Source organism: Glycine max, chromosome 4 (assembly GCF_000004515.6).
Source record: "Glycine max cultivar Williams 82 chromosome 4, Glycine_max_v4.0, whole genome shotgun sequence".
NCBI classification, from domain to species: Eukaryota; Viridiplantae; Streptophyta; class Magnoliopsida; order Fabales; family Fabaceae; genus Glycine; species Glycine max.
This window is the reverse complement of record NC_016091.4, coordinates 4554530-4578305: the sequence shown is the minus strand read 5'-3', so window position 1 is coordinate 4578305 and position 23776 is coordinate 4554530. Positions and strand designations below refer to the sequence as shown.

The 23776-nt window shown below is 33.5% G+C and overlaps 1 protein-coding gene across 2 annotated transcripts; it reads right to left on the bottom strand.

The window, feature by feature from the left end:
• Positions 1–25: 25 nt before the first annotated feature.
• On the bottom strand, positions 26–22596 carry LOC100804699 (myosin-3). 2 transcript variants are annotated; one of them, XM_014774483.3, is made up of 39 exons: positions 22409–22596; positions 22178–22306; positions 21930–22076; positions 20996–21141; positions 20736–20892; positions 20569–20627; positions 19752–19908; positions 19448–19597; positions 19202–19338; positions 17135–17281; positions 16942–17043; positions 16539–16596; positions 15808–15909; positions 14944–14981; positions 14722–14848; positions 14461–14634; positions 14166–14297; positions 13483–13592; positions 12916–12976; positions 12626–12803; positions 11902–12107; positions 11440–11559; positions 11247–11345; positions 9720–9941; positions 7961–8100; positions 7633–7744; positions 7392–7439; positions 7211–7303; positions 6793–6963; positions 6548–6700; positions 5364–5489; positions 4210–4353; positions 2682–2752; positions 2452–2551; positions 2326–2382; positions 2185–2241; positions 1505–1585; positions 1343–1425; positions 26–911 (listed from the first exon to the last, which is right to left on the bottom strand). In XM_014774483.3, the coding sequence occupies exons 1-39, from the start codon at positions 22412–22414 to the stop codon at positions 788–790; spliced, it is 4524 nt and encodes a 1507-aa protein (XP_014629969.1). In that variant the 5' UTR covers positions 22415–22596; the 3' UTR covers positions 26–787. The 2 variants fall into 2 exon arrangements, with proteins under 2 accessions (XP_014629969.1, XP_003523654.2); XM_003523606.5 differs by having other exon boundaries at positions 5364–5540; positions 22409–22595.
• Positions 22597–23776: the final 1180 nt, after the last annotated feature.

The window sequence follows — 23776 nt, the reverse complement described above, 5'->3', positions numbered from 1 at the left end:
GTCATTTTTCTCGCCCTAACCAAGATTTTAGAAGGACCGATCACTGATATTATTCCATTGTGGTGTAGCTAGTGTACATCTTGGCATCAGGCAGTGTCAACCAAGAAAAAAAATGGTTATCCGCCTCTAATCACCAGCAGAACTGAGACACTTCCAAAATTAATCAATGGCATCCAAAGTCAGCCAAAGATACCCATAAGCTGATATTCCATTACGAAGTTATGTATAGCCGATCTTCCAACTTTTCAAAGGAAAAATCACCAGCATCACACTGCTGACGGATGAAGTTTGAAACGAATAAAAAAATGCAACTCCAAGACTTGCTCAGCATTTTTACATCAAAGAATAAAACTTTTAATTTCTTTGGCCAAGGCTCTGATTACAATCTCATACCTACATAGAATACAACATAAAATCTAAATGATAAATACGTGAGACGATGGGCTGCAATAATAGAAGCAGCACGTCAAGCTATACTGCTTAACTATGTAACTCAGAGAAGTTACAAATCAAGCCAAGAAAATCATTTTTTCTTCTCTGATCGGTAAGTAATATAAACTGATTACCAAAAGCATTTGGTGACTGAGACCAGTAAACCTGATGACAACTAAGATTGCCGTCCACTTGAATGGAAACATTTCCGACTAGGTTGTGCTGCCATATAATTCCAGAGATCAAATATTGAAGCTAAGTTTCAAGCAACTAGGTTGTGCTGTCATTTAATTCCAGAGATCAAATATTGAAGCTAAGTTTCAAGCAACGATCTCCCAATTGTAGTGTAGATCAATTACTTCTCATGTAAAATAAGAAACTGGGCACAGGGATATTCACACAAAAATGCTGGAAGATCGATATCAACAGTATTTATAGCAGGGATTGCCTTATCTATGTCTTCAGCAGAAAAAGGAATGCTGCACAAAAAATTGAAGGTTAAGCTGAGGGGACCAAAGCAAATGGAATTTCCAATATACTATAGGTCCTATGGAAATATTTTACCGCAGGAAATGTCAAAAGAATCAGAGATTTATATTCTTAAGTAAGCATAAAAAATCCAACACATCAGTGACAATGGGCAAATGTAGTTCTGTCTACCCAGAGAAGAATCAAGTATTCAATGCAATTTAACCTAGACATGCTGCATGACATGATCAAATTAAGCCACTAGAGTCTGCTTTGTTTCAGAACTACATAATAGGATATTAGTTTATTACCAAGTAGGAAATTATAAGTAAAACATCTTAGAAACCAAATTTGCTTTGTTGCATGTCAATAATTAGAACACTAATCACTTGCTAAAACTACAAGCAACTGAAAAGAACATAGGTGGTTTAAAGCAAAGTACCTCATATCATCATCCAACAAGAATGAATTAGAGCTCAAACACTGATTGTCCTTGCTCACAATTTCCCTCATTTCACTAACTACCTGTTCACCATATGTAGTTCAGAACTCCAAGGAAATCACCATCATAAAGTATTTTTAATCAATCTAAAACACAACTTGCCTCATTGGACACACTCTGGGTTCCATACTTGTCGTCCCAGTACATAGTACTGATTCGATAAATTTGCCTCACAGTCAATGCCTGTTAAAGAAGTGAACTAGGAATAGGTTAACCTTTGTTTAAATAATGAGATACACATGAGAATATTGCACCTGTGATGCATGTAAAATAATGAGATACACATGAAACAACAAATGAAAAAATAATAAAAGGCATAAATAATTGGTACGAAGGACGCAAGTTCCTCCCTCCCAACACAGAGCATTGACAGTCCAACTGTTACCTTGGTATTCTTAGATATGTCAGGCATAAAAGGCACCAACATATTTTATTGAAAGAAACTAATAATTTAACAAATAAATGAATCAATTACATTGGAGCAAATATGACATTCACATACAGGCATTTTATACCATCAAACTTTTTTCACCTAACATCCAAAGAAGAGTTTTCACTTCTCACCCATTTAATTAAATCAGTGAGAAACAAAACTAAAATCAAGAACCCATGGGCCATGGCCATAAGTTGCTGTAATTGTATTCCCCAAAAATAAGCTTCAATTTCTCATGCATCTTAATGAAATGATGGAACTTAAAAAATTTGAGGCCGAAAAGCTATTCAGTATCAATGTGTGATACAAGAGATGTTGCAATAATAAATACAATTAATGATAATCATACCGGACAAAGATCCTGCCGAATTTCTTCCAAAGATTTTTTCCTCTTCTGATGTATTACCTGTACAATTCAAACAAAAGAAAGAATAAATATGGTATAGCAGTGCTATTTGAGACAAAAGTACGACTAAGGTAATGCTTATACCAGAAACCCAACAGCTTGTCTTATATAATTCAGCCCATGCCAGGACGTTCCTGCATACTACATTTCAGAAGTACCTAGTTAAACTTTAAAACTAAAGTCATGGAGTAATAGCAAAGCTCAGTTTACCTCCTCTTTTGCATTTGCTATCCATTTCTCAAGTTCTGCGAGACCAGACTTAACATATTCACCATTTGAGAAAGTACAACATTCACGCCGCAACAGAAGGCTAAAAGATATTGTGGAAAAATTAAAATTAAAAATTGGAGAACTGAACTACAGAAAATCAATTCAATAAACAAAGCAAATTAGTGATTTGAGACAACAAAAAATGGCATCTTGTAAATAGGGGTTTTTACCTGTTGAAGAGTGTAATATTGATGAAGGAAAAAACCTGAGTAACTAGCTTGCGGATGAAGAAGGATGGTACCTGAACATACAGCCTTTGGTAAGAAAAGATGAGGGGGAAAAATAGATCATATTGAATGATTTATACTTATTAAAAAAGGCAGCAAAGTTCATAACCACAAAATATCTTTATTCATTTCTTTGATTTCTAGCTGGGATTATTTCATTGATGTCTCTAGTCTGATTTGTAACATTATTCCTTTTTGTTAAGGTCACAATTTGTGGCCTGCATACAATAATAGTTCGATTTTCTGTTAAGAAAAATCATTATTCATTTCTTTTTTGTTTATTTATAGGATCATTATTTATTTATTTTCTAAGAGAAATGTGACTTCATACTATGTTCTTAACTAAGTGTCTAACAAAGAAGCAATGGATATCTCTGCTTTCAAAGAACTATACTATTTCGGCTCACCACACCAAAGCTTCAAAATTGAAGTTTCAACTAGTAAAATGACACCACTGCACAGATAGGAAACAACTACATCACCAATGAGTGGTTCTGGTGGCACAACTGTTGAGGTATCTATTGGAACAACCTCTCCCAAAACATAATTTGCCTAAAACATATATTATTAATGAATAAAATAACCATAGTATGTAACCCTTGTACATCAACTAACCCATTTCATACAACTTTCCCATAAGATCATAATTTTTTAGACTAGTATAGAAAAGTAAGATGCAAAAGGTGGATAAGAAATCCTCAAACTAACGATGATGCAACAACAAAAGGAACAAGAAAACATAGTAATGCAGCATGCCAATCTCTTCGAAGATAACAAAGACACCCAACTAAAAAGACCACGCACAGAACACCACAAAGCTAGATAAACTACTCAATCCCAAATGAATTCAATTGAAAATTGTCAATATTTCAAAAACCAAACCAGTCACTAAACCGGTAAGAACATTGGTTCAATGATAAATGTTCTAACTGTGATTGAACCAATAATATAATCAAATAGAATTTTATAAAATAATAAACTAAAAAAAACATAAAATTAATAATTTCACAACATTAAAAATCACTTATAAATGCCAAAACTTATAACACTAACATTCAAAATAGTAAACAAAGTAAAATAAAAAAGAAACATCTACAAATAGAAACAAAATAGTTCATATACAACATTCGTTGAGGTTGACTCCATATTCAAATATGTTAGACATTTATTAAAAAAATAAATAACATGTTTTGGAGAACTAGTTAAACTGGTGGAACTACCAGTTTGCCGGATTCAAGTCCAGTGTTACCAGTTTTCAATCAGTTCTTTCATGCTAGAACGATTTTGGACAGGATGCTAGGCCAGTTCCTGGTTAGTCTGTTATAGTTTTGAATTTTGATAACCATAGTTCAAATAATGAAACTGTTACATTCTCTGTCTCAATGTCCAAACAAATGATTACAAAGATGGCAAAAAAAATAGAGCACAGATCAAATGGTGACACAAATCAATAGAAAAATAAATAGCATACATGATTTGCACATAAGCGGCTCATGAGAGAATCCAAAAAATTGATGATGTTGTCCCATTGAGCAACAGGTGATTGTTGAGGAAGCCCACCAGGAGATCTAGATGATTTTCCACCTTGCACTCGACCCATTTTAGCCTTAGGTGCCTAACCAGTATCATATATAATAAGAAAATTGATTTTGTAAAACATCATTTAAAAAACCAAGAAATTAAAGCTAGACAACAACAAAAGAACTTTCGCACTAAGTGGGATTGGCTACATGAATCAAACAACAGCATTGTGTTATAGCATAAACCAAGTCTTCAAAAAGGGACACTATGATCTAAGTCCCATTTTAATGTAATATGCAATTAAATTCCAATTTAGATCTTTTAAATGTAAAAATATCAGTGGAGACTAAACTTCATAAAAACAGAAAAAGTCTTCAAGAGGTTATTATAAGGATACATAAATAAAAATGATCAATTCATTTATAACTGCAAATATTCTATGCATTATTATATTAGTAACATAAGAATCTGAAATTAAGGAAAAATATATAGCAGCTGTTGAAAGACAACATCTCCAAAGCAGTAAAATCATCAATGCAAGTAATGAGTAAAATTGGTTCCAAAACGGAGGTTGGAAAATCACTAGGCAAAACGAAGGCATCTCTGCCTGCCTCAACCATCACCTAGGTTTTTTCAACTCTCATATTTAACAGCATCACATAGTAGCCACAAGAAAGAAGTTAACCATCAAAATCAAAAGTTTGTTACCTTGTACAACCAAATTGTTTCTTTACATTCCTCTATAAACTCTAATCCTTAGTTTCCCACAGCAAACATCTTACTATTAAACTTAAATTCAACTCAAGTAAATTGGTCATTATATAAGGATGCTAAATGGAAGAAATTGATTGAAGCCAAGGGCTAACATAAAGTTTATGAAGCAAAGTCTAAATCAATGTAAGCTGATTCAGCACTTGATAGGTTTCATTAGTTTATGACTTTCATTAAACTCCAACTTCCTAGCATCCAAAAAAAAAGTTTTAGAACTACAAGACCATAGTGGAACCAAGAATAAAACCACAATGATTCACAAAGTATGACTTGCCAATTTAGTCACACATTACTTGAATCCCCAAAATATCAGCAAGGAGGAAGAAATGCCACCTGAATACATGATCCCAGAAGTGGAGACAGCTCCTTTTTCAAATTATCACGTATAAGGCCAAAAATCTTCTCTACGCAAGCAGTTAGTTGTTGTTTAAAAAGAATAGCTGGATATCTTGCCTCCACCTGTGATGTATTATCATCATATACAATAAGCTTCAATGGAGACCTCAGTCCCTGGAAATGGCAAGTCAAACTAAATAAGGAGGTAGATAAAGAAAGCAGGGACTGGGAGACAACCAAATAGGGTCAAATGCAAAATCTGAAGGATAAAAAAACTCATGGCACAACCAAATAAATCAACAGATAAAAACAATGCCATAATTAACACAACCTCTAAAAGAATCCAATAATTGTTATTTATAGACTGCCTCGAATGATAAGTAATTGAAAGTTGAAGATGCAACAAAAAGATCGAATCATCAAACAATCAAAACAATGAAATAAATAGGTTGTTCTCCACTTTCTGCATCATTGAGCTTTCTCCTAGCAGCCATCATCAGCATAATGAGCAGAAGCTTGTAAAAGAAAAATTTTTAGAAGGAAAAACATTTTAGGAATAAGGGTTCCAAAAGTGTTGATTAAGTTGCAATCATTACAGGCTTTCTGTCTATGATGATACTACAATAGTACAAGTTGATCATTCACTGATCCAGTACTCTGCATAAAATAGAATCATGGCACAAGACTGGTACTGGGAGGAAATCAACACTGCAGAATTATGGCTCAAGACCAGTACTGGAAAGGAAATTGGTAGCTGGTAATTTTGTAAAGGGAAATGATAATTAGGTTTGATAAGTGCCCATGATCAGAGCTGTTCAGGAAAAAGGTTTTGTAGGATGTTAAAGATTTTCCCTACAAAGCTTATACCAGATATATGTCTAATTTGTAGGTTCAGCAGAAGCTGTTGCTCATTTGTTTCTACATTTCCGTTTATCTACTACTACTACTTATCTGGTAGCCTTTCAATGGCAACAGTCTCTGTCTAACATTTGAGGTTTACTAGGACAGAGGGAAAGATTATATGACTGTACTATCTATTCAGCTCTTTGGTGTATTTGCCCCATCAGAGAACTGCAATTGTTTGAACCAAGTCAACCATCACCCACATAGTAGAAGAAAAGCATTTCAAATATGCCAGTGGGGGGGAAAATCTGATATCAATATTCAACTTGAAAGCTCACATTCCCTATTCGGCTGGTCAAGCCAGATGATCTGGCATAACGTTGAGCAGTGGTTGTTAAAAAACCATTTGGATGCAAGTTCCTTTGCAAGAGGCATAGAAGTGCAGATGTATTGGACAGCCAATATGGCAAGACAATGTCATTGTCTCTAACCTGAAACAGATGGCACTCTAATGAAATAAATCTCAAAAATTAAAAAAGCATCCCACGATTCAAATACAGTACTATAAAAGCAAATTATTTACCTTAAGAACATCATTAATTCCATCAACTATGTAATCAAATATGGCTGTGCGCTCAGATTCAAATGCATGCCAATGATGAAGACATTTGTATATGATACTAGCTGCCAGAGGTTTACCATTTTTGAACCCCAAATCCTCTTTGATGCACCTAGAGAGGAGTTCATAGTTATCCTGACAACACATGGTACCAATAAGCCTACAGGGCGCAATATTTGGCAAAATGGAAAGCACAGTCAATATTATTTGGCAATATATTTAGGTATAAGATTGATAATATAGACCTTTCATTCTTGTTTTGCACCACATTTCAGTTATATTAATGTTGTATCCACGCCTAAGTCAACTGATTCTTACATTTCCTACACTTTAAGCAGTTATCTGGCATCTGAACACCACAGTGCTCAAGCTCAAATAATACCTGGTGCTTCTCTGCTGTTAATTTTGATCGACGAGAGTCTGACAAGCCGCCATGTGTAATATGGGAAATAAGTTTTGTAGGTGCGGGCGATTCCTGCGTAAAATTGCAACAAATGAAAAACAACTATAATTGTGTTCAGTCATTATTTTCAACAGAAGAAGCAAAAAATGTAGCATCTTACAAATGTGGGCTTCTGCTCGGTGCAGGGGGCTATTGCGCTTGAGTATTTCTGTTTCGGAAAAGTAAATTAATTAGATAAGTCACTATACCAGAATTTAAATTTTCATCAACATTTGAAACATTTAAATTTGCTGTCTGGGAAATGAAAACCCAACCAAATATACAAATTAATAAGGAATCATGCAAAACAGCTTCTGTAGACGTTAACTGATATCAACATCAATATGCATGAGGAAACTTACTTCAGATAATGACTTTGTCAAACCTCGATGGTTACTCTTAGGAGAGACACTTAAGGCTTTCTGCCGAAGCACGTGATTTTCATCCTCTAAAATTGAGAGCTTTTCCTCAAGACTACGTTAAAAATAAAAATACAAGTACGAAAATGAGAATTACAAACAAAAAACACTAGCCATTTAAGTAAACCACTGCACATGATTGCTTTTAACAAAGCTCAAACTCTAATAAAGGCAAGCAAACAAAACTTTCGAATGGGAAGGTACAGCACCTTTGGCACTCAAACTAAACCAATTTGTAAAACAGGAAAAATGAAAGCAGAAGAAAAGGCACCTTTTGACATTTTGCCCAAGTTCAGAACACTTATCTTCAAACTCCCTCATTTTCTGAATGGTTTTATCATGGTCTTTCCGAGCATTCACAAGCTCGAGCTCCAAAGCGGTGCTCTTCTTTTCAAAAGCATCCAATGAACCCTACAGATATCAGACAAGAAATCCTATGTAACAGAATTTATCAGAGAAGACAGACAAAAAAGAAAGTGAGATAGGGATGAAAAATGTCTGTGAACCATTCATTCTAAAAGCTTAAACTAATAAGTGAAAGCAAATGAATGATTTCATATCTCACACATGCCTTCAAGCAACAGCTCCTTGAGTTTCAAGGGTAAACAGTGCACAAGCCCACCCTACCTCATGCAGAAGCTGAAATTAATCTTTTATTTGGAACTTTGAAGAATAGAGACAAGGATCAAACTACAGACCACATGATCATAAATGCTCTAATACCATATCATAAACCAACTATCCTAAAAGATTATTTTGTAAAGGTAAAAACATTTAAATGATATAATCCTTAACATACCCTATTTTGAACAGATTTTCAGTTACATACAACAGATAAAAAAAGTAGATATATCCTTAACATAACAAATAAGATTATTATACACTAGATGAAGATGTAGCAGCCAGCAAACGCAAGTACCATCAAACTAATACTCTCCTAATCATACAAGGAAACTAAAACCATAAAAAAAAAATCAACACTCCGTCCATGTCCAACCCACAAGCCTAGAACCTGAAGATGAACCAAGCAAAACCACTTTTCACAACCAACGAACCTAAAAATCAAGTGAAACATTTCACACTATATTGTCCCAGGCCATCTTGCTCAAGTGAGTAGTAAAACTGAAACATTTTCACCCAATTTAGCCTTTAATGAAAAAATCCAAACTCAATGCTTAACCACTTTTTTGACCCAGCACAAACATTGCAAACTGTAATGAGTTTCATTATTCATGTAGTGATTCAATCCATCTTTACACTTAGGCTCTCTACCAGTAACCCATCTTCAAATTTTTAAATCTATCCCACATCACCCATAACCACACCTCATTTTCTGCAAATTATAGCATGAGTCTGCATTAGAGAAGAAAATAGGTCAGAACATATTTTGGGGGCTTATGATCTATAGCCCACATCAGGCCCTAGGGTAGATTTTGCCTATTTGCTAAATATGTCAAGCCAAAACCTATTTAGTTAAAAAGTTAGGCTTAGATGCCATCCAAAAAGCCTTTTAGGACTAACATTCTAGCCTATTTAAATCAATACAAATAATATAATGATAATAATGTTATTGTATTAAATTTTTACAATAATTTTAAATTATATACCTATTGGTCTTTGGAAGACTTAAACTTGCTGGCCTACATATAATTGTAATTAGCCTAGGTATGTTTGTAAATAAAGAAAGCTTTTAATAAGCTTTCAGGACAAGCTAGGCCTCAAAACAAGGCTTATGTACGGTAAACATGTCAATCTCAGGCCATTAATTTGGGCAATAGGCCAAGTTCAGGCGTTGTATAGCATAGCCCAGCCCATTTCTACCCCAATTTGCATAAATCACACAAATTAAAAGGATAAATTCTTGCAGAAAAACAATGAAATAGATTAGTAAAGTATTTCAAGCTAGATTCTAGACCACACAAAGAAGATGAAAAATCTTGCCATATAAATTGCATGGCAAGAATAATTGAAATTCATGTGTTGTCAAAATCAAACAAACTAAAATGAACACAAATATTTAACATTAGCACCTTTAATAGAGCATTTTCCTTTCGCACTTCATCCATTGCAACTAGCTCTCTTTCTAAAGCAGATTTTTCCTTTACTAACAATTGCAACTGATTTTGCAAAACCGCATTTTTGTCGCACTCATTAATTGTTGCTAGTTTAGCTGCATCTAATTCAAGATTCAGAGCATCTACCATCTTCTGTAGCTTGGAAATCTCAACATGCTTAGCCTCTTCATTAGAAACCTGCATGACAATGAAGAATACATTACCACAAGTTCCCCAAATCTCACTTGTATAAGTCAAACTCTTTCTTTAATATAATCAAAATGAACTGATGGGCAGTACACTGTTGGTCTAAAATTCACGCAGCAGAGAAATTAGAAGACAGAAAATTTGAAAACATAAACAATAATTTACAGTAAAAAATGGTAATCATGCATGAGGACACTTATATTTTTTGATAAAAGAAATTCTATTAGTTATAAAAATAAAACAACAAAAAGATGGAGGAAAAGGTATTCCCATACCAGAAAACAAAGCCAACAGAAATATACAAATCACAATTGAAATCATGAGTTGTCAAGTTAATTTTTGAATTGTGAAATATAAATTGCATCAAATCATAAGACTCAGAAACAATGAAAATTTGCTTGAAATATATAGTGTTCAATTGGATAATTTTGAACTAAGAATTGACAAAACAAGTTAGCCATTACAAAAAAACTCATAACACAGAAATAACCAGGTGCACTCATAAGTCATACTTCACTGCATGTCCCTACTAAATGGGAGTTCATCCTGAGAAAACTACTCATTATGGACATTGGACTTGATGTGTAATCTATGAAGAGTGCCAGTGACATAAATTTTCCAACATGTTCACTACAATTAACTGAAATTTATTGGAAACAATGAAATTACAAGTGAGACTCATTAAATAGGAAGTGAAGCTTTCATTATATCACAAGTTACAATAAATTCGAGCCACTAGTAAGGAATGTGTTTGAAAGGCAATTGTTTGAAGCCTATGTTTCAAAAGAATGAGGGTGACTAACCATAGTCTATATGAAATTCCTGTTTTAGAGGAATGAAAACACAGCAATGGAATAATCAAATAAATGGAATTTACCTTCACTCTTTCAGTTCCCCTTTATTTCAAAATTTAAAACACCGAATTTTCAGCTTATTTGATGAGAATTGAAGAAAACAAATAGAAACCATATACACAATTCTATCGCAAAGAAAAATTGAAAGCAAAGATAATACTAACATTCCTTTCAAAACATACAAACCACAAAATGCCATGAGGATAATTATTAGCAATGTATGTAGCAGAAACAATATTACAATACAAAATCACAAATCAGCAGTTTGTTGTTTAAATAATTTTAATCCCAAAAATATATGCATGACATTAGCAAAACAAAAACTTAAAATAGAACATAACTAAGCAACAAAATAACATGTCACAAAACACTTTTCCGTTTACAAGGAATCAAAATAGAACCCAATCAAGCCATAACATCTCTTCTTTTTCAGAAGTAATACCCTTATTTTTTTCTCAAGATGCAAACGCCATGTAAGCTCTTCCAATTGTTTCTCAAGTTTATTCTTAGCTAAACGCAAGGCTCCAGCTTCATTAGCCTCCTAAAAAAGATAAATAAATAAAAAACAATAAGGTAGTGAGAACAACTTCTAATTCATTCTCCCCTCCACCTGGAAAAAAGAAAGAAAACCTTACATGTTTAAGTTTGCGAAGCTCTCTTTTTGCTTGTTTACACCGCCAAAGGCATTGTATAACTACAATTGAATTTTGATGTTTTAGGAAGGCAGACCGAACCTTGCACATCCTCCAATAGGCCTATATATTAATGTTACATATTATAAACAAAATCATACATCAGAATCCATCTTGCCAACCAAATAAAAATAGCAAGCAATTAAAAGTAATGCAGAGAACAATTGAAACCAAATAATGCATTATCATGCCTTATAAACATGCATACATGAGAGATAAAACTAAAAAATCTACAGTAATATTTTACACAATCAGTCAAAATTACACATAAACATAATTCATTAATTTAACACTACAATCATAATATGCAAAATGGAATTGAATATACTAATAAATAAGTAAAGAACATGCTATTGCTTTGACATTTTAAAGGACATGATACAACTCCATCTCTAGATAAAATACCTGAATAGAAGTGGCAGCTTTGTGTTCTTTTCTATGCAAGAACCTTTGACGAGTTGTGAAACCACGAACATTGGACTGTACAATAATAGCTGAATAATATAATTTCACATAAGCATGCCTCATCCAACACATACGGATATATTTCTGAATGGAGATAGCTGCTGATGTTTCCCGTTTAGAAGCATATAACTTTCGGCCAATGAATCCTATAAGAACAAAAACTGTAAGGACCAGGACAATTAATTGATTGTGTTCCTCTAAAGTGCAGTGCACTTGGAAGATAAAGTGTAGTTATAACCATCGATTATAAATCAATGGTTGAGATTGTGATTAAATAAATGCACATGTAAAACAAACTATGAAGCTATGAAAACCACGACCATTGATTTTCTAATTAATATTTATAAAAGATACATACATATATATTTCTGAATGACAATAGTTGTTACTGCTGCGCCCTCCCCACTTTAGAGGAGTTAAATCCTACATACAATTTAAAGATCCTAAATCTACATGAGAAATGCTGGCAATAACAATGATCATTGAGTTCATGAAGTTCTAAAAGGGCCAATGGCCAATGCAGTGCAAATCAAGCACATTTTAAGTGAATGCATTATATTCAAGAAAAAACCACAACTGAGAAATATTTATTTTGGCCACAAGTTTTAAAAAGTAATTAAAGGGGAATTATTTTATATTTTTATTAAATGTCAATAAAGCAGACCCCTGCAGCATGCTTGAAGAGAAAGAGCAGCAGCTTGGATTGAGATGAAATCCCGGCGTGCAATAAATGTCCGCAGTCGACGCTGAATACACTTTGCAGCATTGTCCAAAACTTCTGCACGTCTAGAGTCTAAAATGCAAATTTGACCAGCCCTGAGAAATACCTTGGTCCTACCTAACTGAATAATAACAGACAAAAAAAATCAAAGTATGACCAACATAAATTCATTCTTGCTTTTACACCCCCAAAGTTTTATGAACAGCAGTATGCATGGGCCCAAAGAAGCACACCTGAAAATTCTCAAGCTTTAGCTTTTGCAATATTTTCAGAGTTACATCTTTGTCATCATAACTGTCAACACAAAGTATAAGCAAACATTGATGAGAAGTGAAATGATTATCAAATAAGAAGCCTCTATTGCTTCACTTGCATTCATATAAATAAAATGCATGTAAAGTCAATACAAAAATCCAATCCATGCCACAAGGTAAAATTTCTACAAACGAGAACATTTTCCTATACTGAATGAAAAGGAAGAATCACAAATTTAAATAAGATGTAAAACCAACTTGCTTTTTGTTTCTCATTTGGTTCAGTAAATTAAAACCACCAATAAACTTGGAATTATCATAACCAGATCAAGTTGGCTATTTCAAGATGATAGAACCGGCCCATGACGTGTCCACATTAAGTAGAACAACTTTTGCACTAAATGTTTAATAACCAAATAAACCAGCCAATCTAGGAGTAAATAAGAGAAGCAAATCCAGGTTTTGTGGGAGTAATTCAAAGCTTCCCACTTCACTTTCAAAAATAAAAAGATAATGTAAACTGCTATATAAATTAACAAAATTCACCTTCCATCCATAAATTCGGGAGCTATTAATCCAAAGCGATCTACAAACTCTGAGTAAATCCTTCGAGTGGGGTAACCTGCCAGACTTATTCTAACAGCCTCAAGGACACCCTAAATAAAATACGGTCATGAAAAGAAATATTAATAAATGATACCATGCTAGGAAGTAAATCTAGATGACAAGACAAAACAAGATAATTATGGCTGCCTCATTAGTATGAAAATTTGAATAAAGCCCACGTCAATTTTTTTATGCATGTACACATGTAGATGGAAGTCTATCAATATATATTAAAAATGTAAAGAAATTAATAATGGATAATATAAATTAAGAGGGGGAAACAAAATGACAATCAAATAAAACTGAGTGCCATAAAAAACCTTTCAAGTTATTTGTGCAGGAAAAAAAACTGCATCCAGTTTAATCAGGCAGATTTAGAGATCTTCATCAAAATTCAATGCACTAAGACAAGATATTCACCACCATCAAAAGGAAAAACCACAAAAGTAAACTTATCTGTACAATAACATTGGATAAAACTATAAACAACTGCTTTGACTGACAAAGTAATCAGCAAACAGCAATCAAGAAACAGATTTAACAATTGGCATACTGGCAATATGTGTCTTTACAACTTTAGATGAACAGTAATAGTAAGGGAGTTAGAATATCTAACTACTGACCCCACAGCGTAATTGGTGTATGACACTAGTATTCTCAAACTTTTGTGGTCGATTCAAAGAATTCGGCTTGACACATCGAATGTAATGAGGCTCTGTTGTGTTAAGTGTTTCCATGAGTGATTGAAGTTGTTGCTGAAGTCCCCATCACCAGTGTCACACACAGGACATGAAACAGAAAAAGATCAACAACATAAAATTCAATGTCCAAATACTTTAGCCTCCTATACTATTTTGTTTGTTCATTATAATGAATCCCCTTAAATTCAGTAACTCACAAAAGGAAATATATTCACACCTTAAATCTGGAAGCCACAGAAGAAAACTTGTATGATGACCTTGAAGATTCCTCTGATAGCAAAGGAAAAAGAGCCGACACAAAGGGGCATTTTGAAGAGGATAATAGATTACAATGTTCTACGACTACATAATCACGATTTTTGTCTAAGAAGGTGTTTGTATGGTAAGTGACCTACATAAAGGTATTGGAAGATATACCATCAAAATATTTCATTTTCAAAACAAGAGAAAGTACTGCAAGTCTGCAACACTGGATTACCTTTCCAGCATAATGAGAAAGGGTAAAATCTGTTTCAGAAAACTTCTCCTTTTCTAACCTAGGGTGTGACAGGAAGTGCTTAAACAACTTGGTTGAGAATGTTTCGTGCGTTGATTTTGGAAACATGCTGAAAGGAGACAAAATCAGGATTAAAGATAATTTGCAAGAGGGTAATGTATAAATAAATATACACTAGTTCAGATTAAAGAACTTAATTTGTACCAAGCTTCATCTAACAAAGCAATAATACCAATGGGTTTCTGCAAAAGAATGCAACAAGTCAATAAGAAAATGAAATTCAAAGGGGAAAAAAATTATTTGTACATAACAATGATGAAAGCAACAGAATTTAATTTCCAAATGAAGCAACATAATATTCATTAGGCATGATTATGGTTAAATGAATCCTAGATATGCAGATCTTAACAACTTATCCTTCAAAAGAACCCAATCCAACACTTATTCCCAACATTATGTCAAAATCATATATATGAGATCCAAACATTAGACCAAAAGCACAGAATAAGACAAAGGATTTGATTTAATGCGGTCTAGTTAAGTAGTTGCTTTCTATTAGAGAGAACTAATCTATATACCACGCGTACCCTAGGGATGGTCAATCAACCAGCCATATGTAGTAGTGCTGTAGTGTAGCCTTTATTTTCTGATTTCAGTTGCCAGTCACTTTCAGTCAGTTGTAACTAGCAAGTTAGTTAGGCTTACTGCTTTAGTAGAATCAATACTTCTGATCCTCTGACTCAGCTAATTTTAATTCAGTTTTTCTCTTATCAATAAAATCAGAATTATCTCTCTACTTGTGCTCTTTTCTTCTGGCTGGGTTTATCAATGTCTAATACCTAACGCAAATTCTCCTTTCAATTTCAGTATTGTGGTCTACTGTAATAAACTGACAAAAGACATAGTTTGTTCACAATTCCTTTGGGCATCAATATTTCAGACACGTGTATTATCCAAATATTATGCGTAAAACAAGCAATCTGTTTGAAATGGATAATACTACATGGGAACATAGAAACATGGAATCAAAAAGCTCCAGCTAAAGAAACAATTTAATAAAAAAAAAACCTTTTCAATCAAATCTAAAACATCTTGGTTGTCTATAAACTCAATGTAACTCCAGTTGATTTCTTCTTTGCTGTATTCTTCCTGCTCCATCTTGAAAACATGCTGGAAGAAATGACAAGCAATAAACAAGTTATAAGAAAATTAAAAAAAAATCACATATTCATATTAAGACACCTAGGCATTGAATGTGTTTGGAAAGATAATTGGGTAGCTTCTAATTAGTCAACTAGCTTGTTTGACAAAACCTAAGGTACTAGAGGTGTTTGATTAGGAAGCTGTTTTGTAAAAGTTAATAACTTAAAATCTCTAATTTCATAAGATAGTGTGTTTATAAAAGATTTATATATAATAATAATTCATTATATATATATATAACTTATACAGTAACATATATTAATATTAACATTAATTTATATACACACACACATATGTGCATACTTATTGTTTCAACTTTTTATGAAGTATACCTTACCTAATAATAATTAATAACAACAACAACAACAATAGTAATTTTTATGCATAAAGTTATTTAATATTTAATTATATATACATTAGCATTTTCATGCCATTTTATATGTATCAAAATTTTACCAAACACTTTCACTCCAATAAGGTAACTTGTCAACTTTCAGTTTTGAACTCCAAACTTTTGACTCTAGCTTTCAACTAATGATAACAAACAAAGCTAACTTGGTGAAAGCAAACTAACATATAATAACAAACTTGCATACCTGATTAAAATGTTGCTGGAGCTTTTCATTTGCAAAATTGATGCAGAATTGCTCAAAACTGTTTAAGCAAATATAATTGTATCAAGCAAGGAAATCATGTCAACAAAGATACCAAATTAAAATAACAGCAGCAGAAAAACAATTCAATAATCAAAACACAGTAGGAAAAAAAAATCAATAGATGGTACTAGCCAAACTCAAATGTCTGTGCACAATTCATTTTTTCCACTAGTGGGTGTACTAAAATTTACAAGAGCACTAGAGAAGTAGAAAATATCTACAGTAATTCATGCCTGACCGATGCACCAGGATAACCCACTCACTTCAAGTTTCCACAATGCATATAACCCCAAAATAAAATATTCCTACTCCTCCAAGAGATATTTAATTGACAACAAATTACCTATTATCCTTAAAACACTCAAAACCATATATATCCAAAACTCCAATTTGCTTCTGGGAACTGATATCTTGCCCGACAGAACTATTGATCTTATCAACAAGCCTGGTAGAACAACAAATAATTAGTATTTTCACCCTAATATATGCATGATAAAAAAAAAATTCTATCAATTCACCATTGACCATAAGCATACCAATCAAATAAACGAGCATAGACAGTTTTTGCCAAAGCATCCCGACCAGCGACAGCAGCATTACAGTCAAGAGCTTTGATGATATTTCCTTCTCGGGTTTGTATTGAACGGGTGCATAGTGTTGCTAGCAGTAGGTTCAAATCACACCTAGAGATGGAAAATTTGCAGCCATTCCATTAAGTTTAAAAAAGGATGAAAAGTGAAAACTTATATAAAAATTATGTCTAGTCATTACATGTTAAGGAAAACAAACAAGTAACCAACCATCCATCTCATTTTGGTATTTGTATTATTTTCTCAAAAGATACAAAATATGCGCTATCTGTTCACACAGATATCCAATCTCTCACAGACTAAGAAACCAATGATAATTATTGTAAAGCTTAGTCTCTTTCTTGGATATACCAATTCTGAAGACTTAATACTAACTTTGCAAAGTCAATACCCAATAGTAGTTGAAAACTCTATTTGGTACACACCTTAGCATTTCATAGTCATTATTGCACTGTTGTACAGTTGTACACAAATTTTTTTCCTTACAAAGAAATTTCCTGTGGGGTGGTGACAATACCCATCACAAAATCCCTTGGGTGAAATGGGAGGATATTTGTCAGCCCAAGCATGAGGGGGGTTTGGGTGTAAAGGATATTTCGAAATTTAACACAGCGCTAATGGGTAGGTGGATTTGGGCCTTTGCCTCTGGTCAGCAGCAACTCTGGTTTAGAGTCCTAAAATCTAAATATGGTGACTGGTCAGAGTTCCAGCTTCAGTCTAACAAGAGGGGCCATTCTCACTGGTGGAGGGATATTAGAAAGATATACCAGCAGTCGGATCCTAACATTTTCAGTCAGAATATGACTTGGAAGGTTGGGAGTGGGGAAAGTATCAAATTTTGGACAGATAGGTGGCTTGGGGCAGATTACACTCTTGAGCAAAAGTATAATCAGCTTTTTCGGATTAGTAGACAGCAAAGCTCCTTCATCTCAAGCATGGGCAACTTCATTAATGATAGCTGGGAGTGGGACCTCAGGTGGAGGAGAAATCTTTTTGATCATGAAAATGATATAGCTGTGCAGTTCATGGAGGAAATAAGCTCCATTCCTATTCAGAGGAATAGTAAAGACTCTATGGTGTGGTTAGCTGAACCCCATGGTCATTACACTACTAAATCAGCTTACAATGTCTGCACTAACCTCAATACAGCAAACACAGATGGGAAGATATATAAGCAAATCTGGAAGTTGAAAATTCCCCCTCGGGCAACAGTTTTCTGCTGGAGACTCCTTAAAAATAGACTCCCCACCAAGGAAAATCTCCTAAGAAGAGACATTAATATCCAGGACCAAAACTGTCCTTTGTGTGGTACTGCTCTGGAGGATGTGGCTCACCTTTTCTTCAATTGTAATTTGACAAAAGGTTTATGGTGGGAATCCATGAGATGGATCCGGGTAGTAGGCCCCCAGCCAAGTCACCCAAAGTGCCACTTTACTCAATTCTGTGAAGGCTTTGGGGATCCTGTAAATCAGGATATAAGGGGTGGTTGGTGGATTGCCTTGACTAGTTCTATTTGGCACCATAGAAACAATCTGATTTTCCAAGGAAGTCCGTTCGACACCTATAAAGTCATGGATCATGCCATTTACCTTCTTTGGTCCTGGTTCAAGGCTAAAGATAAAGATTTCAATACTAGCTTCATCCACTGGTCTTCCAATATTTCGAAGTCCTTTGGATAGATTTGATGGGTTTCCTTAATCTCATGGTTTAGGATGGGTTTTTTGGAGGGCAGCACTCTGGTGCTTTGTATCTATCTCTAGTACCACTGGTACTAGTTTTTCTATTATTAATAATATATATATCTTTTGCCTTCCAAAAAAAAAAATGTTTTAGTTTTATACACTGTTCATGCACCCTACTTAGTCATTATCAAAATCTTTTATAGAAATATCATGAACATTTAAAAAAAAATTAATTAATTTGAAAGCAAATGCAAATGAGAGAAATGAAATTAGACCAAGTAAAAATATAATTCATGTAAATTAAATAATGTTCCAAACATAAATCACCTGCCTGAAAAGATTAGCAGCCATCTGCAAATGAAATCTTGATTTTTCATCTTTTATTACTGACGAGTCATGCTCTTTTCCAGGAGAAAATTCAATGTTTCCCAAATGTAAAATTGCAGCTAAGGTGCAAAATATGGCTTCCTGGTAATAAAAGAAAGTATAACTATGAGTAAAGGGTGAAAATCAACAAAATTAACCAAAACAGCATTCAATAAAGCAAAAGATACACTAATGGGTAGCATCATTAAACCTGATCCCCTAGACTTATGCCAACAATATCCATTGCTCTCCTCGTCTTCATGTACTCTTCAGCACTGCTTACGCCATCTAATTCATAGACTTTACTTTGATTCAAATAGTGGAAGTGGCTTGGCTTTCCCAACTTATACTTTTCTACATCCTAAAAATGAGGCATTCCAATAACAAAGTATAACAATAACATGACATACTGAAAACAGAAACCTGCACATGCACAGTGCAAAACATAGCTTTATGCTGCATATTAACACCTAAATATATAATCAAATAAATACTTCACCAAAGACTAAATATACCCTTTCAGATGCACACAATTGATAAAAGCAGTGATAATTTCTTTCTGGATCTGTTATCTGCACTACTCGTGATCTTTCTAGTAAGTAAGTTCTAATTGCAGCACCAGATATTCTACCATTTGAATCAAACTGAATTTCAACAAACTTCCCAAATCGGCTGCAACCAGAAAAATAGAAATAACATGAGGCAATGTGCAAGAACAATTTCAATGGAAGAGTATTTGACATTATAAACTGCATTTATTGTTTCATTAAAATGTAAAACCCTGTTAAAACATCCATAACAAAGAACCTGATTATCCATCAGATGCACATATCTGAAAATCAAAATTATGTTACAAACTTAGGTATTATTCTTCCACTTCACCCACTTAAACCTCAATGTTAATCACAAACATCAATACATCACCATTCCTACTTTCAATCCTTCTGAATCTAATTCCTAGGATATACACAAGGGTATCAATTTTCTATGATGTCACAGAATTCTCTTCTCACTTGCATATTTTAAGATTTTATACAACAATGGTGCAGTCACCATTCACTATGCTAGCAAATCTGGGTCCCAAAAATATCTGCCACTCCATGAAAATGGCACTTCTTTAGGTGCATAACTACATTTCCATGAAGTCAACCATGGTTTTTGGATGGATTGGATATTAGACACAATTATGTCATTACTGCACATAGCATGCTTTAGTTAATAAAAAGATAAGAAAATATCATAAGATAGTCCAAGGAAAAATTTTAAGCTTACTTCCTAAATCTATGTGGAAAGTGAAAATATAAACTATAAACTATAAAGAACCAAGTTTACCTTGAATTGTCATTCCTGACAGTCCTTGCGTTTCCAAATGCCTCTAAAAGTGGATTTGACTGAATCAAGCAACAAGTGAAATTAGCATCCCTTATTGATGACTAAATTAAAATTAGAAGTGAATGAATTGCCAAACATGTGATCCATAAACTTCAAGAATAGCCTACTTCAAGAACTTGTTGTTCAACTGTTCTATCATCACCAGCAGCACGCCCACCAACATACGTAAGATATTGCATAATCAATTTTGTTGTCTCAGTTTTCCCAGCACCACTTTCACCGCTGACCAAGATAGATTGGCTTTGACCTCCATTCATCATTGCTCTAAATCATGCCCAACAAAAACTCAGTAATTTTGCAAAATGAAAAGGCAAGCAGTAAATATGACAAAAAATCATATAATACACAAGACGAAATGCATACTAACCTATAAGATGCATCGGCAACAGCAAATACATGTGGACTAAGCTCACCAAACAGAGCTCCCTTATACTGCTCCATCATATGGATATCATACAAATGAGGAAGCTTTGTGAATGGATTAACAGCTATTAAAATGCTCCCTGTATATGTCTAACATAGAAAAACAAGTCATACAAAAAGCATAAAATAGTAAAAAATGTAATGTGAAGGATACAAATATATACGTATATCACATTGATATATTAAGTAAATTTCATGAAGTTATGTTGCCAAAAAGCAAATGAAAGTGTTAAAAGCTACTGATTATGTATTAATTTATTTATCAGTATTGGCGACCTGGTCAAGTAGGTAATGCGCCAGAAATAAACTACCATAAAGCTCTCGTAAATGAAAGCACTAATTATTTAACTTCATACATAAACAGAAAGTGAATAAAGCACATATGCAGCATATCGGATGTCACTACTGGCAGAGTAGTTCCATACACAAACACAATTTTCCAGTAATAAGAAGATTATAATAAGAGTTTAATTGTCATGCACTGTCAATATAAATATTGATCAATCAAAAATCATCTATGGGATAAATTTTAAGATAGTTATCTTAAAGAGTTTAATTTCTATGAATTGTCAGTGTTGGAAATTTTAGTTTAAAAAATCTTTACTCGCTCAATACATTTCAATTAAACTCTAATAACAAATCTTACACTGATAATATTGCACATAAAGTTAGATATCATTTCATCAATGTGTCAATCCCCTAATGCCAACTAGGCTTGCCAAACACCATTAGACATTTTCAATTTTACACAGCGCAATAACACAACTATAAACTCACGTCCATCTCATCATCAACAAATAAAGAGTGATAACATGAAGAAACGCTAATTGTCCATCTAGAATTCTAGATACCAACAAATCCATTCAATAAAGACTCACATAAATATCGTTCAGTGCATATCTTCTCTGGAGATTGTACAACACCCCTGGCTCATTCAAGTAAGCCAACCTCGTCATATCTTCGACTCCGCCGTGCTCTTCTTCATCAGCATCCCTGGGAAACACGTTCTCCGGAAGAAAAACAACCTGCAAAACAATGCACCACACAGATTCATCATCCGAACTATGCACCGTACCGCCATTCAAAAACGCAAGCGGCGTGAATTCGGCAGAAACAAAACACTCACCTTCTTGCCGGAAGCGGTGGCAACGGTAACTTTCTTTCCCGAAGACTCGAGCACTTCAGCGGGAATCCAAGCGGAATCTCTATCGTGGACCCAAACCTTGGTGCCGTGGCGCAGACTCATGGTTGGTTCCTGCAAAGGGGAAAATGAGGGAAGAAGAATTCGAGAGTGAAACCCTAGAGATAAAGAGGGACGAAAGAGAAGAGCGGAGAAAGAGAGTGAAGAGTTACGTACTGGCATGAGGTTGAGCTAGATTAGAGGTAGTTCTGCTGAAAATTGGGGTTCCCGCCCTATTGGTTGTGGACTATGAAGTCAAAAATGGCGAAACTGTACGGTATTTATATCGTAGTCGACACGTCACCACCGTACCCAGTGTTTGTGTTTGTGCTTGTGATTTTCTCCCACTTTTCACTCCCGCTTTCCTTTACCGTATCCTCTTCTTCTTCTTTCTGTCAAGGCCGGACCAAATTTACTGTTATAAAAAATATTAAAAATCGTTTTTTATATATAATCATATAGTAAGTAAGTTACATTTTTAAAATTAATTAAATTTATTTTCACAAATCCTACGAGAATGGTGTTTACATTTTTTTTATAGAATGTCAATTCAATATTTTAATATTAAGGATTTCTCTGATAATTTTATCCTTTATAACATTATATTGATACTTTTTAATGATCAATATTTTTAATATTCAGTGTTTTCTTTGTTTTTATTTTAAAAATATTGAAAAATTTAATAATTAGATTATTTTCTAAAGTATTTTTAATTTAAATAAAAATAATGTTATGATTTAATAGTTATAATTTTTCAAAAGCTATATTAACATAACATAATAGATACATTAATATATGCTTCGAGCTTTTATTTTTGGAAAGATTTATATAACTTTATAATTATTTAAATATCAAATTTATTTTGTTCTACCGTGGTCATAGAATAAACATTATTTTATTCGTGAAAATTAAAATGTAAGATATTTTTACAAAAAAAAAAACTATATAATTTTTTAAATAATGATTACCCATTAATATAACCATTTATGAATGAAATGAGTTGATTCTGTTTTGGTAAAAAAAATACTTAAATTGATTGTAAAAAAGTCATAAATACGGTTAAAATGCAATTATGATGTATAATGAAGAATAACAATTACTATATTTTTCTATAATAAAAAAAACACCTATATTTTTTTTTACTGAACGAATGCAACCACCATTCACCAATCTCTCGTTTTCTAAATTGAAAAGTTACAGTCAAACTCTTTAATTGATAATAGTGGAGAGAACTGAGAAGAAGAAAAAATTGATGCAACCTATCATCTCTTTTTGTCTAATGTGAGAAAAAGGGAGAGAAATATACCCTTGCATCTTCAGTGCATTCTCCAATGCCCTATCTACCACATTTCGGTAATAAAAAATATATAATTGTCCATTTAATATTTTTTTTCTTTCTCTTTACTTTGTTTCATGTTTTCCTGATATTGTTTCTCATTTTTTACTTCTTTCTTCCTATCAAATTCTTTCTTTCCATTTTTTCTTTTAAACCAAACAAAACAGTTATATTATTCTGTTGCTGACAGTGACAAATAACAAAAATCG

Bases quoted from the DNA above. Each gene is read 5' to 3' on its own strand.
- LOC100804699 (XM_003523606.5), bottom strand. The intron at 15,910-16,538 runs GTATGCAAGTTT...CATTTCTTCCAG, and splicing joins TCCAGCAACATTTTAATCAG to CATGTTTTCAAGATGGAGCA. The intron at 12,804-12,915 runs GTGTGCTTCTTT...GTTATTATTCAG, and splicing joins TAAAGCTTGAGAATTTTCAG to TTAGGTAGGACCAAGGTATT.